The sequence below is a fragment of the Heptranchias perlo genome, chromosome 2, assembly GCF_035084215.1.
Source record: "Heptranchias perlo isolate sHepPer1 chromosome 2, sHepPer1.hap1, whole genome shotgun sequence".
Lineage (NCBI taxonomy): Eukaryota > Metazoa > Chordata > Chondrichthyes > Hexanchiformes > Hexanchidae > Heptranchias > Heptranchias perlo.
The window spans coordinates 156,653,328-156,672,752 of NC_090326.1; the positions used below are offsets into that span (position 1 = coordinate 156,653,328).

The window sequence follows — 19,425 nt, forward strand, 5'->3', positions numbered from 1 at the left end:
ATTTTGTGTTTATTAGGTGAAGAATTCTCACTATTTTATATTTTAATAAAGGACAGCGGGGCAGCATAGAGTTCGAGCGTAGCCAAACTGGACCAAATGTCCCATTGGTCACAGCACCCCAGTCTGACTCGTGTGAGGGATAGGTGAAGCTGTATTTTTGTGATGATGCTTTTGCATTATTGGTCTGACTGTAGAATCACAGAATGATTACGGCACAGAAGGAGGCCATTCAGCCCATCGAGCCTGCGCCGGCTCTCTGCAAGAGCAATCCAGCGAGTCCCACTCCTCCGCCCTTTCCCCATAGCTCTGCAAATTTTTCTCCTTCAGGTACCTATCCAGTTCCCTTTCGAAGGCCACATTTGACCCTGCCTCCACCACCCCCTCGGGCAGTGCATTCCAGATCCTAATCACTCACTGCGTTACAAAGTTTTTCCTCATGTCGCCTTTGGTTCTTTTGCCAATCACCTTAAACCCGTGTCCTCTGGTTTGCGACCCTTCAGCCAGTGGGAACAGTTTTTCTTTATTTACTTTGTCTAGACCCTTCATGATTTTGAACACCTCTATCAAATCTCCTCTCAACCTTCTCTGCTCCAAGGAGAACAATCCCAGCTTCTCCAGTCTGTCCACGTAACTGAGGTCCCTCAGCCCTGGAACCATTCTGGTAAATCTTTTCTGCGCCTTCTCTAAGGCCTTCACATCCTTCCTAAAGTGCGGTGCCCAGAACTGGACACAATACTCCAGTTGTGGCCAAACCAGTGTTTTATAAAGGTTCAACATAACGTCCTCGCTTTTGTACTCTATACCTCTATTTATAACGCCCAGGATCCTGTGTGCTTTCTTAACCGCTTGGTCAACCTGTCCTGCCACCTTCAACGGCCTGTGTACATATACCCCAAGGTCACTCTGTTCCCGCACCCCCTTTAGAATTGTACCCTTTAGTTTATATTGCCTCTCCTCGTTCTCCCTACCAAAATGTATCACCTCACACTTCTCAGTGTTAAATTTCATCTGCCACGTGTCCGTCCATTCCACCAGCCTGTCTATATCCTCTTGAAGTCCATCACTATCCTCCTCACTGTTTACTACACTTCGAAGTTTTGTGTGATCTGCAAATTTTGAAATTGTGCCCTGTACACCCACAAAAAATCATTAATATACATCAAGAAAAGCAGTGGTCCTAGTACCGTCCCCTGGGGAACATCACTGCACACCTTCCTCCAGTCCGAAAAACAACCATTCACCACTACTCTCTGCTTCCTATTACTTAGCCAATTTCATATCCATGCTGCCACTGCCCCTTTTATCCCGTGGGCTTCAATTTTATGGACAAGCCTTTTATGTGGCACTTTATCAAACGCCTTTTGGAAGTCCATAAGCACATCAACCGCATTGCCCTCATCGACCCTCTCTGTTACCCCATCAAAAAAATAAAGAATAGGACTGAGCCAGACCCCTTTGTTCATTCCCCAGCATCATCAGCACAGGCCACCAGAAGAGATGGGGGAGGAGGCGGGGGGGGGGGGGGGGGGCGGGGTGACTGCGCATTATAAAAGGCGACTTCACAGCACAGTGTAGAATGAATGCCACCAATTCAACACAGGATATAAAATCTTCAACAAAATGGGAGTCCACATCTGGAGTATTGTGTGCAGTTTTAGTCTCCTTATCTGAGGAAGCGTGCCCTTGCCATGGAGGGAGTGCAACAAAGGTTTACTCAACTGATTCCTGGGATGGCAGGACTGGCGTATGAGGAGAGATTGGGTCGACTAGGCCTATATTCACTAGAGTTTAGAAGAATGAGAGGGGATCTCATTGAAACATATAAAATTCTAACAGGACTAGACAGACTAGATGCAGGGAGGATGTTCCCGATGGCTGGGGAGTCCAGAACCAGGGGTCACAGTCTCAGGATACGGGGTATGTCATTTAGAACCGAGATGAGGAGAAATTTCTTCACTCAGAGGGTGGTGAACCTGTGGAATTCTCTACCACAGAAGGCAGTGGAGGCCAAGTCATTAGATGTATTCAAGAAGGAGAGGGATATATTTCTTAATACTAAAGGGATCAAGAGATATGGGGAAAAAGCGGGAACAGGGTACTGAGTTAGACGATCAGCCATGATCATTTTGAATGGCGGAGCAGGCCCAAAGGGCCGAATGGCCTACTCTTGCTCCTGTTTTCTATGTTTCTATGTTTCTTTGCAGACCACCCTTCTATCCCCTCCCCGCTTCAAGCAATGCCTTTGTTTCAGACCCCTAACCTCCCTGTCGGTCTTACCTTCCATGGTGTTGGTAAGGACACTAGCTGCACTGACTGCCCGCTCCCTTTGCTGTGCCTCCTCCAGGTAAACCACAGAGAAACGATGATCTGCCAGCGAATGCTTCTTACTCGTTTCATTATCCGATGGGGAGGACTGTTCAGGAGAAACAAAGAACAGAGTTAATCCTGGAGTACGATATCCTCACAAAAATTCCCTGCTTAAGCCGTCAGGAGAAAGACAATGAACAACTGACTTCCTGGTGTAACTTCCCCTTCATTGACTGGAAGGTTGATGGAATCAATCATCAACTGGAAAGATTGTGCACCTGTGTCTATTACTAATTTTCAACGACATCTTCAAAAAAGATGTGTCTCCTTATTTTTGAGTGGTTTACGAACGTGGCAATGCCTCTCTCTTCCTGCCCAACTGCTTGTGTAAGGAAGACAGCAAGTCAGAAAAAAAGAACTTGCACTTCTATAGCACCAAAGCACTTCACAGCCAATAAAGTACTTTTGAAGTGTCGTCACTATTGTAATGCAGGAAACGCGGCAGCCAATTTGCACACAGCAAGATCCCACAAGCAGCAATGAAACAAATGACCAGATCATCTATTGTAGGTGTTGGTTGAGGGATAAATCATGGCCAGGACATCGGGAGAACTCCCCTGCTCTTCTTCGAATAGTGTCACGAGATCTTTTATGTCCACCTGATCCGTTAAGATGTCACTGAGGTGTCAGTTTGTTTCAGGTGGTGGCACGGCCAACGTTGAGTTAGAAGTCTGTGGGTTCGAGCTCAATCTCAGAACGTGAGCACATCATTTAAGCTGACACTTCAGTGCAGTACGAAGGGAGTGCTCTGCTAGCCTCTTCGTGACCCCAGACCCACAGCAATGTGGCTGATTCTTAATTGCCCTCTGAAATGGCCTAGCAAGTCACTCAGTTGTACAATCCCGCTACAAAAAGTCACAATAAGAATAAAACCGGACGGACCACCCGGCATTGGACCACTAGGCACCGGACATGACAAAGGCAAATCAAGCCCAGTCGACCCTGCAAAGTTCTCCTCACTAACATCTAGGGACTTGTGCCAAAATTGGGAGAGCTGTCCCACAGACTAGTCAAGCAACAGCCAGACATAGCCATACTCACAGAATCATACCTTTCAGCCAATGTCCCAGACTCTTCCATCACCATCCCTGGGTGTGTCCTGTCCCACCGGCTGGATAGAACCACCAGAGGTGGCGGTACAGTGATATACAGTCAGGAGGAAGTGGCCCTGGGAGTCCTTAACATTGACTCCGAACCCCAGGAAATCTCATGGCATCAGCTCAAACATGGGCAAGGAAACCTCCTGCTGATTACCACCTACCGCCCTCCCTCAGCTGATGAATCAGTCCTCCTCCATGTTGAGCACCACTTGGAGGAAGTACTGAGGGTAGCAAGGGCACAGAATGTACTCTGGTGGGGGACTTCAATGTCCATCACCAAGAGTGGCTCGGTAGCACCACTACTGACCGAGCTGGCCAAGTCCTGAAGGACATAGCTGCTAGACTGGGCCTGCGACAGGTGGTGAGAGAACCAACACGATGAAAAGACCCACTTGACCTCATCCTCACCAATCGACCTGTTGCAGATGCATCTGTCCATGACAGTATTGGTAGGAGTGACCACCGCACAGTCCTTGTGGAGACGAAGTCCCGTCTTCGCACTGAGGACACCATCCAACGTGTTGTGTGGCACTACCACCGTGCTAAATGGGATAGATTCAGAACATATCTAGCAGCTCAAAACTGGGCATCCATGAGGCACTGCGGGCCATCAGCAGCAGAATTGTATTCCAGGACAATCTGTAACCTCATGGCCCGGCATATTCCTCACTCCACCATTACCAACAAGTCAGGGGATCAACCCTGGTTCAATAAGGAGTGTAGAAGAGCATGCCAGGAGCAGCACCAGGCATACTTTAAAATGAGGTGCCAACCTGGTGAAGCTACAACACAGGACTGCATGCTAAACAGCAGACGCAACATGCTATAGACAGAGCTAAGCGATTCCACAACCAACAGATCAGATCAAAGCTCTGCAGTCCTGCCACATCCAGTCGTGAATGGTGGTGGACAATTAAACAACTAATGGGAGGAGGAGGCTCTGTGAACATCCCCATCCTCAATGATGGCAGAGTCCAGCATGTGAGTGCAAAAGACAAAGCTGAAGCATTTGCAACCATCTTCAGCCAGAAGTGCCGAGTGGATGATCCATCTCAGCCTCCCCCCGAGGTCCCCACCATCACAGAAGCCAGTCTTCAGCCAATTCGATACATTCCACATGATATCAAGAAACAGCTGACTGCACTGGATACAGCAAAGGCTATGGGCCCCGACAACATCCCGGTTGTAGTGCTGAAGACTCCAGAACTAGCCACACCTCTAGCTAAACTGTTCCAGTACAGCGAAAACACTAGCATCTACCTGACAATGTGGAAAATTGCCCAGGTATGTCCTGTCGACAAAAAGCAGGACAAATCCAATCCGGCCAATTACCGCCCCATCAGTCTACTCTCAATCATCAGTAAAGTGATGGAAGGTGTCGTCGACAGTGCTATCAAGCGGCACTTACTCACCAATAACCTGCTCACCGATGCTCAGTTTGCGTTCCGCCAGGACCACTCGGCTCCAGACCTCATTGGTCCAAACATGGACAAAACAGCTGTATTCCAGAGGTGAAGTGAGAGTGACTGCCCTTGACATCAAGGCAGCATTTGAGCAAGTGTGGCACCAAGGAGCCCTAGTAAAATTGAAGTCAATGGGAATTGGGGAAAACTCTCCGGTGGCTGGAGTCATACCTAGCACAAAGGAAGATGGTAGTGGGTGTTGGAGGCCAATCATCTCAGCCCCAGGGCATTGCTGCAGGAGTTCCTCATGGCAGTGTCCTAGGCCCAACCATCTTCAGCTGTTTCATCAATGACCTTCCCTCCATCATAAGGTCAGAAATGGGGATGTTCGCTGATGATTGCACAGTGTTCAGTTCCATTCGCAACCCCTCAGATAATGAAGCAGTCCGTGCCCGCATGCAGCAAGACCTGGACAACAGCCAGGCTTGGGCTGATAAGTGGCAAGTAACATTCGTGCCAGACAAGTGCCAGGCAATGACCATCTCCAACAAGAGAGAGTCTAACCACCTGCCCTTGACATTCAACGGCGTTACCATCGCCAAATCCCCCACCATCAACATCTTCGGAGTCACCATTGACCAGAAACTTAACTGGACCGGCCACATAAATATTGTGGCTACAACAGCACGTCAGAGGCTGGGTATTCTGCGGCGAGTGACTCACCTCCTGACTCCCCAAAGCCTTTCCACCATCTACAAGGCACAAGTCAGGAGTGTGATGGAATACTCTCCACTTGCCTGGATGAGTGCAACTCCAACAACACTCAAGAAGCTCGACACCATCCAGGACAAAGCATCCCACTTGTTTGGCACCCCATCCACCACCCTAAACATTCACTCCCTTCACCACCGGCATACAGTTGCTGCAGTGTGTACCATTCACAGGATGCACTGCAGCAACTCGCCAAGGCTTCTTCAACAGCACCTCCCAAACCCGCGACCTCTACCACCTAGAAGGACAAGAGCAGCAGGCACATGGGAACAACACCACCTGCACGTTCCCCTCCAAGTCACACACCATCCCAACTTGGAAATATATCGCCGTTCCTTCATCGTCGCTGGGTCAAAATCCTGGAACTCCCTTCCTAACAGCACTGTGGGAGAACCTTCACCACACGGACTGCAGCAGTTCAAGAAGGCGGCTCACCACCTCCTTCTCAAGGGCAATTAGGGATGGGCAATAAATGCTGGCCTCGCCAGCGATGACCACATCCCACGAACAGATATAAAAAAAATCCTTTGGATGAAGCATTAAACCAAGGCTGTGTTCAGTAGTTTCGATGGACACTAAGGACTCTCTGGTGTTTTATGAAAATTCCTCCCTGCATTGCCAAATACAAATGAATTTATCACACTGCTATTTGTGGGAGCTTGCTGTGCAAAAAACAGTTGCTGCATTCACGTACCAAACAACAGTGACTCCACTCGAGAGTAATTCACTGTATGTGAAATAGATTTACCCCCACCCCCCTACTCCCCACCTCGCCCCTCCTCTCCTAAAGATGCTAATCTGTTGCTGGGCTACAGTTCCACAGGTGCTCTTCATGTGGGAGCCGAAGCAGTGAATGTCAGAAGGTTATTCGACCCTGGGGGGAATCACAGGCAAGCTCAATCTGGCCCTCACCCAATGTCTGCACATGAGCACTTTTCAGCACGGACACCCCTTGACCGGTACAGTTGTAGCGCACCCTCAGCAGTACACCAACTCCCATCCAGATTAGCTGACTCAGCAGAGACTGAGACTCAAGACCTTTGCTGGTACTGTATGGCCAAGCATCACTCCAGGAAATGCACTTGTCCATTAAGCCCCAAGCATTTCTTCTGCTGGAATAAAACGTGGCACCACACAGCCATTTCTTCCTCCCACGAATCATCGAATCAAGTCGGACTTGCTGAACTGCTGCCAAATTCATCAGACAAGCCGCCAGAACAAAGCCGTTTATGAATCCCTTCTTGTTCCATTAAATGAGTGTCAACCAAAAAAGATTTCATGTGCGTGCTGACTAAGTGGTCAGTCCCAACAGGATGAAATGATGCTTGTATCTGGTATCACAGACATTCTTAATGAGCTATTTAAGCAATGAATCAATATCCTTCTTTACAGCCTGGTGCCAGAGAGCAACTAATCTACCAGTGACTGGGTGTGTTCTTAGGCCAGTGCCTAAATCATGGAATTTTGTAATGCAGTAGCACAGGAAGGATAGTTATTCCGGGAAAAATTGGCCCATACTCGGTAATACCGTGCAGAGCTAGCTACAAACTAAGCAATAGAATTAGTCAGCGTGAGATAGACATTCCTCCCTACATTAGGCATGCCATTTCTTTGCCAAGTCCAAAAACAAACAGGTTGTAGATTAGGGTCAGGGCATGGGATAGAGGCAGTGGAGAGTCAGGAGGGTCAGGCAGGAGGTAGGATAGGAGTGAGGCAGGAGGTAGAATCATAGAAGAATCATAGAAGTTTACAACATGGAAACAGGCCCTTCGGCCCAACATGTCCATGTCGCCCAGTTTATACCACGAAGCTAGTCCCAATTGTCTGCACTTGGCCCATATCCCTCTATACCCATCTTACCCATGTAACTGTCCAAATGCTTTTTAAAGGACAAAATTGTACCCGCCTCTACTACTGCCTCTGGCAGCTCGTTCCAGACACTCACCACCCTTTGAGTGAAAAAATTGCCCCTCTGGACCCTTTTGTATCTCTCCCCTCTCACCTTAAATCTATGCTCCCTCATTACAGACTCCCCTACCTTTGGGAAAAGATTTTGACTATCTACCTTATCTATGCCCCTCATTATTTTATAGACTTCTATAAGATCACCCCTAAACCTCCTACTCTCCAGGGAAAAAAGTCTCAGTCTATCCAACCTCTCCCTATAAGTCAAACCATCAAGTCCCGGTAGCATCCTAGTAAATCTTTTCTGCACTCTTTCTAGTTTAATAATATCCTTTCCATAATAGGATGACCAGAACTGTACACAGTATTCCAAGTGTGGCCTTACTAATGTCTTGTACAACTTCAACAAGACATCCCAACTCCTGCATTCAATGTTCTGACCAATGAAACCAAGCATGCCGAATGCCTTCTTCACCACCCTATCCACCTGTGACTCCACTTTCAAGGAGCTATGAACCTGTACTCCCAGATCTCTTTGTTCTATAACTCTCCCCAACGCCCTACCATTAACGGAGTAGGTCCTGGCCCGATTCGATCTACCAAAATGCATCACCTCACATTTATCTAAATTAAACTCCATCTGCCATTCATCGGCCAACTGGCCCAATTTATCAAGATCCCATTGCAATCCTAGATAACCTTCTTCACTGTCCACAATGCCACCAATCTTGGTGTCATCTGCAAACTTACTAACCATGCCTCCTAAATTCTCATCCAAATCATTAATATAAATAACAAATAACAGCGGACCCAGCACCGATCCCTGAGGCACACCGCTGGTCACAGGCCTCCAGTCTGAAAAACAACCCTCTACAACCACCCTCTGTCTTCTGTCGTAGGATAAGGGCAGGGCAGCAAACAGAATACTCGTGAACCAGGAGTTGGGATGGGGTGAAGCAGGAGATGAGATCGAAACAGGGCAGCACATGAGATGGGGTGAGCCAGGAGGTAGGATAGGAACAGGGGCAGGGGATGAGATTGGGGTGAAGCAGGAGGTGGGAATGGGTGGGACTGTGGATTGAAATCTGGTGTTTGCATTGCTAACGATGGAGATTCACTGTAATCCTAAATACCCAATGTCTCCACATCATGAAAATCAAACTTCTGATTAAAACAAAGATTTCTGGTATCCCGTTTACATCTTAGAATTTTAAAATGAGGTGGGTGGTGATCTTAGTCTAATGGTGGAGGCCAGGCTTTTTCCCACTTTGTCTTGTGTTCACGGTAAAAAAAAATAACTTGCATTTATATAGTGCCTTTCACATCCTCAGGACATCCCAAAGTGGATCACAGCCAATGATTTACTTTTGAAATAAAAAGAAAATATAACCTGAAGCCTGCACCCTTCCACACACCAATCGGGCGGGATGTAAAACAGGTTGTCCATTTGTTTTTAACCCGTTTTTCGCCTGGTGATAAAAGTTAAAATGACCCCCTCCTGTGTACTGGTTAGTGTGCCCAGGGTTCATCATTAACCATAATTGCAATCTATAGTTACTGGGACATCACATGACATACCCACCACATTCTCCCATCTGCCTCTTTCAAAATACCATGTCAGCAGGCCAATGTATACAGGCTAAAACCATTCGTCAGGTTTATTTCCCAGTTAATTAATACACAGAAGCCAAAAGATACAAAATCAGCATAAACATGTAAAAATAATCAGATTAGAATCAATCCTTATGGGGTTCAAATACCTCTTTCGGAATGCATTTTTCATAGAGTCTGGTATTGAGACTTTTGCTGAAACAGTCAGGTTTGTCTCTTAGAAGGCCTTCCAGATTCAATGTTCTATGTAGATGATGCAACGTCAATTCATGCACAGGCTTTGAATCTCTTGCCAGAAGTAAACACTATGGGAAAATTCTCCACGACTGATGCAGTCCAAAGACTTCTGAAGTCAGAGCTGTCAATCAGCCGTGATTAAAGGCAGAATAGTGGGGATTTATTGCATTGACAATGTCCATATCAGTTTGCATCTAGTACAAATCCTTATATTCTAACTATCTTCCAGATCAATCAACCTGGCTTAGTCCACTAGAGTTCCTCTCTCCACGGACACTGCCTGATCTGCTGAGTGTTTTTCAGCATTTACTGTTTTTATTTCAGATTTCCAGCGTCTGCAATATTTTGCTTTTGTTCCAATAGTTAACTCATCTCCTAACTTGTATTCTGTAATGCAAGACAGGTTTCATTTTAAATCAAGCTATTTCAAAACTCTTAAAAATAAATCTTCCCTTTTTTACGGACCTGGCCTACCTGGATTCTCTTAAAGATGATAGAACACGTTTGTTGAATTAAGAATGCTGTTTTAAATAATCGCATACCAGGCCACTGTGTTTTATTTTGTTATCTTCATCTCTCCCTTTGAAATTTCCAAGTTGCATCACTTGGCTATAAACAGTTAAGACTTGAAATGAATAACCCCTTTAAATGGAGCTGGATAACTTTTGATTATGAATATGGAGGTAGATATCGACCGAAATGATCAAATCCTCCATAGGATACAACAGTTTCAATGTTGCTGGAGCAGGGGATAGAATGTTGTCTGGAAGACTGAATGGCGAAGATATGAGAAGAGATAAATAGTTTTGGAGTTTTCGCTTGAATACCCTAGGGCATCATGGAGTTCTCATACCAAACTTTCCATCAGAAGATTAAATGATAATGAGGTATGTCCAAGATAGGTTAGTTGTACTTGGTCTGAAGTTTGGACCAACTGATCTTATGTTTCCTTATTTCAGGCTTTCCCACATTCTATAAAGACTGGTTCTAGGTTGGATTCCCTCATTTCCCACAGCCCTACAGAGAATACAGAATATTTCCAACACTCATGCAGCTTAATTTGTTTTTATATTAGCGTTGTGGTCCCTTGACATAGAGACATGAAGCGGTAGGATGCAGTTTTGCATTCCTAATTCCCAGGTGGCAAGTTGCCAATCTCACCCGGGGCAGTGGGACGAGGCACAGAGATCCCTGGATGAGGTGAAAAAGTAATTTAGGAGGTGGGTTTTGCTTCTTAGGGAGAATGGTTTGTATGTCAGACAGACAGACAGGCTATTTTAATAAGGAATTCACTAGTATTAGAACTGCAAAGAGTCCAACATTTCTGATCCACGATAATCTTAGGATTAGAATGTGATTGAATGGAATATTAACAATAGTTACACTGAAGAGTAAAAATAAACCAATTTTTCCTTTTGTTCTAACACCACCTTCTCCAATATTTGTATAGAAATTAACTTCTTTACCCAGAGAGTGGTTAGAATGTGGAACTCGCTGCCACAAGGAGTAGTTGAGGTGAATAGGATAGATACATTTAAGGGGAAGCTAGATAAACACAAGAGGGAGAAAGGAATAGAAGGATTTCATAGAATCATAGAAGTTACAACATGGAAACAGGCCCTTCGGCCCAACATGTCCATGTCGCCCAGTTTATACCACTAAGCTAGTCCCAATTGGCTGCACTTGGCCCATATCCCTCTATACCCATCTTACCCATGTAACTGTCCAAATGCTTTTTAAAAGACAAAATTGTACCCGCCTCTACTACTGCCTCTGGCAGCTCGTTCCAGACACTCACCACCCTTTGAGTGAAAAAATTGCCCCTCTGGACCCTTTTGTATCTCTCCCCTCTCACCTTAAATCTATGTCCCCTCGTTATAGACTCCCCTACCTTTGGGAAAAGATTTTGACTATCTACCTTATCTATGCCCCTCATTATTTTACAGACTTCTATAAGATCACCCCTTAACCTCCTACTCTCCAGGGAAAAAAGTCCCAGTCTGTCTAACCTCTCCCTATAAGTCAAACCATCAAGTCCCGGTAGCATCCTAGTAAATCTTTTCTGCACTCTTTCTAGTTTAATAATATCCTTTCTATAATAGGGTGACCAGAACTGTACACAGTACTCCAAGTGTGGCCTCACCAATGCCCTGTACAACTTCAACAAGACATCCCAACTCCTGCATTCAATGTTCTGACCAATGTTGTTGATAGGGTTAGATGAATTAAGGTGGCAGGAGGCTCATGTGGAGCATAAACATGGACCTGTTAGGCTGAACATCCTGTTTCTGTGCTGTAAATTCTTTGTAAAAAAAATGTTAAGTCGTGGTGCAGTGGATTGAAGGCTGACCTCCCATCTCTGGAACCTGAGTCCAGATCTAGCCCAAAGTCTCCTCTATCTGTTGGCTACAAGAGCCCCATCGGAAATGAAATTGGAATAAAAGCAAAATTACCGCAGATGCTGGAAATCTGTAATAAAAACAGAAAATGCTGCCAACAACTCCATGAGTTCAGATGAAGAGTCCACACCTGAAACAGTAACTCATCTCTTCTCTGCACAGATGCTGAGTGCATCTGCCATTTTCTGTTTCTCAAATGAGGTTTGGGTTGTCCAAGTCCAGTTTCTATTATCTTCCACCCTCCTTAAACTTGAGTTCATGCAAATCTCTGCGGCCCGTATCCTAACTCGCACCAAGTCCCGTTCACCCATCACCGCTGTGCTCGCTGACAAACATTGGCTCCCAATCTGGCCTCGATTTTAAAATTCTCATTCTTATTTTCAAATCCCACCATGGCCTCGCCCCTCCCTATCTCTGTAACCTCCTCCAGCCCTACAACTCTCCGAGATTTCTGCACTCCTCCAATTCTGGCCTCTTACACATCCCCAATTTTAATCGCTCCACCATTGGCGGCCGTGCCTTCAGCTGCCTAGGCCCTAAGCTCTGGAATTCCCTCCCTAAACCTGTCCACATCTCTTACCTCCCTCTCCTACTTTAAGATGCTCCTTAAAACCTATCCCTTTGACCAAGCTTTTGGTCACCTGTCCTAACATCTCCTTATGTAGCTCGGTGTCAAACTTTGTTTGATAACACTTCTGTGAGGCGCCTTGGGATATTTTACTACATTAAAGGTGCTACATAAATGCAGGTTGTTGTTGTGGGCCGAGAGCACAAAATTATCCTAACGTATGAGTACGATGGAATAGTGGTTATGTCACTGGACTAGTAATGCAGAGGCCTGGGTGTTTAATCCAAAGACCAAAGTGGGTTCAAATCTCACCGAATGGCAGTTTGAGAATTTGAATTCAATTTTTAAAAAAATCTGGAAATAAAAAACTGCTATCAGTAAAAGTGACCATGAAGCTGTCAGGTTGTCGTAAAAACCCAACTGGTTCACTAACGTTCTTAGGAAATCTGCCGTCCTTCCCCGGTCTGGCCTATACATTGCTCCACTCCCACACCAACGTGGTTGAATCTTAACTGTCCTCCGAAGTGACCTAGCAAACCACTAAGTTGTATCAAACCGCTGTGCAGCAGTTCAAGAAGGCTCACCATTAACTTCTCTGTCCAACTAGGGAATGGGCAATAAATGCCAGCCTTGTTAGCAACGGCCACATCCCGAGAATGAATTTTTAAAAAACGTGGCACTAATTTGTCAAAATCACTTGGAAATGCTTGGAAGAAATGTCACACTGGTGCAGTGGGAGGTGCACTTTTGGGCTTAGGGCAGAATAGAGGCAGCTTTTATCTGCATCTAACCTGTGCTCTATCTGGCTGGAGAGTGAGGCTGCCACAGATTGCCTGAAATATACTTCCTGATCGGCAAAGTTGAGGCACGAACGCCTCGCATCTCTGCACTACTTTCCTCTGAATGCTGCTCCTAGTGTTAAGAGTCTGGACCTGAACTCTGCCAATCAGAAAGCCTGCAGATTTTTCCTTTTCAAGTATTTATCCAATTCCCTTTTGAAAGTGACGACTGAATTCGCTTCCTCCACCCGTTTAGGCAGCGAATTCCAAATTGTAACAACTCGCTGTGTAAGAAGGGTCAGCCGTGGCTCAGTGGGTAGCACTCTCGCTGAGTCAGAAGGTTGTGGGTTCGACCCCCACTCCAGAGAGAGCCCATCAGAGGAGCCAGCATGGATTTGTGAAAGGTAGGTCGTGCCTGACGAACCTGATTGAATTTTTTGAAGAGGTGACTAAAGTAGTGGACAGGGGAATGTCAATGGATGTTGTTTATATGGACTTCCGGAAGGCATTCGATAAAATCTCTCATAAGAGACTGTTAGCTAAAGTTGAAGCTCATGGAATTGAGGGCAAATTATTGACCTGGTTAGGAAATTGACTGAGCGGCAGGAGACAGAAAGTAGGGATAATGGGCAGGTACTCAAATTGGCAGGATGTGACTAGTGGTGTCCCACAGGGATCTGTGTTGGGGCCTCATCTATTCACTGTATTTATGAACGATTTAGATGACGGGACAGAGAGCTGCAAATCCAAGTTTGCCGATGACACAAAGATAGGCAGCATTGTAAGCAGTGTCGATGGAAGCATAAAATTACAGAGAGATATTAATAGATTAAGTGAATGGGCAAATGGATTTCAGTGTAGGCAAGTGTGAGGTCATCCACTTTGGACCTAAGGAGGATAGAACAGAATACTTTCTAAATGGTGAAAAGCTCGAAACAGTGGAGGCCCAAAGAGACTTAGGGGTCCATGTACAAAGATCATTAAAATGTCATGAACAGGTACAGAAAATAATCAAAAAGGCTAATGGAATGCTGGCCCTTATATTTAGACGACTAGAATACAAGGGGGTAGAAGTTGTGCTGCAGCTATACAAAGCCCTGGGTAGACCGCACCTGGAGTATTGTGTTCAGTTCTGGGCACCGCACCTTAGGAAGGATATATTGGCCTTTGAGAGAGTGCAGCGTGTATTTACTAGAATAGTACCTGGACTCCAAGGGTTAAATTACGAGGAGAGATTACACAAACTAGGGTTGTATTCCCTGGAATTTAAAAGATTAGGGAGTGATTTGATCGAAGTTTTCAAGATATTAAGGGGAACTGATAGGGTAGACAGAGAGAAACTATTTCCGCTGATTGGGGAGTCTAGGACTAGGGGACATAGCCTAAAAATTAGAGCCAGGGCTTTCAGGAGTGAAATTAGGAAACACTTCTACACGGAAAGGGTGGTAGAAGTTTGGAACTCTCTTCTGCAAACGGCAGTTGATGCTAACTCAATAGTTAATTTTAAATCAGGGATTGATAGATTTTTGTTAACCAAAGGTATTAAGGGTAATGGGGCTAAGATGGGTATATGGAGTTAGGTCACAGATTAGCCATGATCTGATTGAATGATGGAATAGGCTCAAGGGGCTAAATGGCCTACTCTTGTTTCTCGACGGAGTGCGGCAGGACAGAGTGAAGCAGCTGCGAATTTGGTGAGTGTGGGAGTTCGGTGAAGTGGGGGAAGGAGGTGCTGCTTTGCCTTGCTCTTCCTAACTTTTTCCGCAGAGCGGTGGCAGACCTGAGCAGCAGAAGACTGAGAGTGGGGAATAAAAGCAGCAGCAGACCCATAACAAGAGAAAACCACTGTGCGACGTCACAGGTGAGGCAGGAGAGTCCGAGAGGTGAGCACAGTGTAAAAGGAGAGACCGAGAGCAGGAGGAGAGTCTGAGAGATGAACACAGTGTAAATCTAAGGCAAGTCATGGCAGCACAGCTTGCACCCGTGATATGCTCCTCCTGCACTATGTGGGAAGTCATGGACACTACCAGTGTCCCTGGCGACCATGTGTGCAGGAAGTGTGTCCAGCTGCAGCGACTGGCTAACCGCATTTCGGAGCTGGAGCTGCGGGTGGATTCGCTGTGGAGCATCTGTGTTGCTGAGACTATCGTGGATAGCAGGTTCAGTCAGGTGGTCACACCGCAGGTAAAGATTACACAGGCAGGAAGGAAATGGGTGACTGCCAGACAGAGTAAAAGGACTCGGCAGGTAGAGCAGGAGTCCCCTGGGGCCATCTCCCTCTCAAACAGATATACCGCTTTAGATACTGTTGGGGGAGATGGCTTATCAGGGGAAAGCAGCAAGAGCCAGGTTTGGGGCACCACGGGTAGCTCTGCTGCACAGGAGGGGAGGAAGAAGAGTGGCAGGGCTATAGTGATAGGGGATTCAATTGTAAGGGGAACAAATAGGTGTTTCTGTGGCCGCAAACGTGACTCCAGGATGGTATGTTGCCTCCCTGGTGCTAGGGTCAAGGATGTTGTGGAGCGGCTGCAGGATATTCTGGAGGGGGAGGGTGAACAGCCAGTAGTTGTGGTCCATATTGGTACCAACAACATAGGTAAAAAAAGGGATGAGGTCCTGCAAGGTGAATTTAAGGAGTTAGGAGATAAATTAAAAAGCAGGACTTCAAAGGTAGTGATCTCAGGATTACTACCAGTGCCACGTGCCAGTGAATATAGGAACAGGAGAATAGACCGGATGAATGCGTGGCTGCAGGGATGGTGTAGGAGGGAAGGATTTAGATTCCTGGGATAATGGGACCGGTTCTGGGGAAGGTGGGACCTGCACAAGCGGGATGGGTAACACCCGAGCAGGACCGGGACCGATGTCCTCGTGAGGGTGTTTGCTAGTGCTGTTGGGGAAGGTTTAAACTAGAGTGGCAGGGGGATGGGAACCTGAGCGGGGAGTCAGAAGGGAGTAAAGTTGAAAGCAGCAAGAGAGGGGAAGACCCAGGGGAAATTTACAATACAAATAGTACAAACAGTTGTTCAAGAACAAGTGAAAGGGAAAAGTGTAGAGCAGCAGAAAGAAAGTGTACTTTAGACACTACAGATAAAGTGAAAACTAGAAGGCGAGAGGCAGGGACTAATTAGGAACAGTCAGCATGGTTTTGTGAGAGGAAAATCATGTCTCACGAATTTGATTGAGTTTTTTGAAGGGGTAACCAAGAAGATAGATGAGGGCTGTGCAGTAGACGTGGTCTACATGGACTTCCGCAAAGCATTTGACAAGGCACCGCATGGTAGGTTGTTACATAAGATTAAATCTCATGGGATCCAAGGTGAGGTAGCCAATTGGATACAAAATTGGCTTGACGACAGAAGACAGAGGGTGGTTGTAGAGGGTTGTTTTTCAAACTGGAGGCCTGTGTCCAGCGGTGTGCCTCAGGGATCGGTGCTGGGTCCGCTGTTATTTGTTATTTATATTAATGATTTGGATGAGAATTTAGGAGGCATGGTTAGTAAGTTTGCAGATGACACCAAGATTGGTGGCATTGTGGACAGTGAAGAAGGTTATCTAGGATTGCAACGGGACCTTGATAAATTGGGCCAGTGGGCCGATGAATGGCAGATGGAGTTTAATTTAGATAAATGTGAGGTGATGCATTTTGGTAGATCGAATCGGGCCAGGACCTACTCCGTTAATGGTAGGGCGTTGGGGAGAGTTATAGAACAAAGAGATCTAGGAGTACAGATTCATAGCTCCTTGAAAGTGGAGTCACAGGTGGATAGGGTGGTGAAGAAGGCATTCGGCATGCTTGGTTTCATTGGTCAGAACATTGAATGCAGGAGTTGGGATGTCTTGTTGAAGTTGTACAGGGCATTGGTGAGGCCACACTTGGAGTACTGTGTACAGTTCTGGTCACCCTATTATAGAAAGGATATTATTAAACTAGAAAGAGTGCAGAAAAGATTTACTAGGATGCTACCGGGACTTGATGTTTTGACTTATCGGGAGAGGTTAGACAGACTGGGACTTTTTTCCCTGGAGAGTAGGAGGTTAAGGGGTGATCTTATAGAAGTCTATAAAATAATGAGGGGCATAGATAAGGTAGATAGTCAAAATCTTTTCCCAAAGGTAGGGGAGTCTATAACGAGGGGGCATAGATTTAAGGTGAGAGGGGAGAGATACAAAAGGGTCCAGAGGGGCAATTTTTTCACTCAAAGGGTGGTGAGTGTCTGGAACGAGCTGCCAGAGGCAGTAGTAGAGGCGGGTACAATTTTGTCTTTTAAAAAGCATTTGGACAGTTACATGGGTAAGATGGGTATAGAGGGATATGGGCCAAGTGCAGGCAATTGGGACTAGCTTAGTGGTATAAACTGGGCGACATGGACATGTTGGGCCGAAGGGCCTGTTCCCACGTTGTAACTTCTATAATTCTATGATTCTATGATTATCCCAGCATCAAAGCTGAAGGTCAGACTAGGGTGTGTGGCCCAACTAAGAGTTCTATACACAAATGCACGGAGTATAAGGAATAAATTAAATGAACTGCAGGTTCAAATTCCAATTGGAGGGTATGACATGATAGCTATCACTGAGACTTGGCTGCAGGATGGTCAGGATTGGGAACTAAATATACCGGGTTATAAGGTCTACAGGAGAGACAGGGAAAATGGAAGAGGGGGAGGAGTAGCCTTAATGATTAGAAATTAAATCACTTCAATGATAAAGGAGGATATAACAAGGGGTAAGCAGCCAACAGAGACCTTATGGGTTGAATTGAGAAATAGGAAAGGATCTAAGACTATAGTGGGAGTTGTGTATCGGACCCCTGGCAGCAGCTCTGAAGTGCTAGATTGTATAAATGCCGAGATTAGACAAACGTGTAAGAAAGGCATAGTGACTTAATGGGGGACTTTAACCTTCACATAGATTGGGGAAAGCAGACTAGCAACTGTCAGAAAGGTAGGGAATTTCTTGAGTGTGTCCGGGATGGTTTTCTACAGCAGTATGTCCTGGAGGCAACAAGGGAGCAAGCCATACTAGATTTAGTAATGAGTAATGAACCAGATTTAGTTAATGGCTTAACTGTACGCAAACATCTATCCAATAGCGATCATAACATGATCGAGTTCAATGTAGTGTTTGAAAGGGAAAAAAGTGAGTCAGCTGCTAAGATTCTAGACTTGGGTAAAGCCGACTTCAATGGGATGAGACAGAGACTGTCCACAGTAAACTGGGCAAATCTGTTAATGGGTAAAACGACTGATGATCAGTGGGAAATGTTTAAAGAAACATTTAACATGATACAGAACCGGTTTATACCCCTGAGGGGAAAGAACTCTACTTGCCAAAAAAAACAGCCATGGACAACTAAAGAGGTAAGGGACAGTATAGGACATAAGGAAAGGGCATACAAAAAGGCAAAAAATGGCACAGATCCTGGCAAATGGGAAAGATACAAAGATCAACAAAGGGTCACAAAACAGATAGTAAGAGCTACAAAAAGAGAGTATGAAAAGAAACTTGCAAGGGATATCAAAACCAATATGAAGAACTTTTATAGTTACATTATGAAAAAGAGGGTGGTCAGGAGCAGTGTTGGCCCCTTAAAAACTGAAAGTGGGGATATTGTCATTGATAATGGGGAAATGGCGGACATGTTGAACGATTACTTTGCATCAGTATTTACAGTAGAAAAAGAGGATAGCATGCCGGAAATCTCAAGAAAACTAATATTGAATCAGGGACAGGGACTCGATAAAATTAATATAAGTAAAGCAACAGTAATGAAGAAATTAATAGCACTAAAGAGTGACAAATCCCCAGGACCAGATGGTTTCCATCCCAGGGTTTTAAAGGAAGTAGGTGAGCACATTGCAGATGCCCTAACTATAATCTTTCAAAGTTCTCTAGATTCAGGAACTGTCCCTCTAGATTGGAAAATTGCACATGTCACTCCGCTTTTTAAGAAAGGAGAGAGAGGGAAACCGGGGAATTATTGACTAGTTAGCCTAACATCTGTTGTGGGGAAAATGTTGGAGTCTATAATTAAGGATAGAGTGACTGAACACCTCGAGAATTTTCAGTTAATCAGAGAGCCAGCATGGATTTGTGAAAGGTAGGTCGTGCCTGACAAACCTGATTGAATTTTTTGAAGAGGTGACTAAAGTAGTGGACAGGGGAATGTCAATGGATGTTATTTATATGGTCTTCCAGAAGGCATTTGATAAGGTCCCACATAAGAGACTGTTAGCTAAGATAGAAGTCCATGGAATCGAGGGAAAAGTACGGACTTGGTCA

The 19,425-nt window shown here is 45.5% G+C and overlaps 1 protein-coding gene across 2 annotated transcripts in view; it reads right to left on the reverse strand.

Moving 5' to 3' along the window:
- scn5lab (sodium channel, voltage gated, type V-like, alpha b) overlaps window positions 1-19,425 on the reverse strand; it is a 321,528-nt gene that overhangs the window by 225,682 nt on the left and 76,421 nt on the right. The window contains exons 10-11 of one of the 2 annotated variants that reach the window (XM_067967964.1): window positions 18,166-18,210; window positions 8,165-8,170 (exon numbers count right to left, since the gene is read on the reverse strand). In XM_067967964.1, the coding sequence (XP_067824065.1) occupies window positions 8,165-8,170; window positions 18,166-18,210 (51 nt within the window). Of the gene's footprint in view, window positions 1-2,277; window positions 2,414-8,164; window positions 8,171-18,165; window positions 18,211-19,425 lie in introns of both variants that reach the window. The other variant, XM_067967957.1, reaches the window with a different exon arrangement.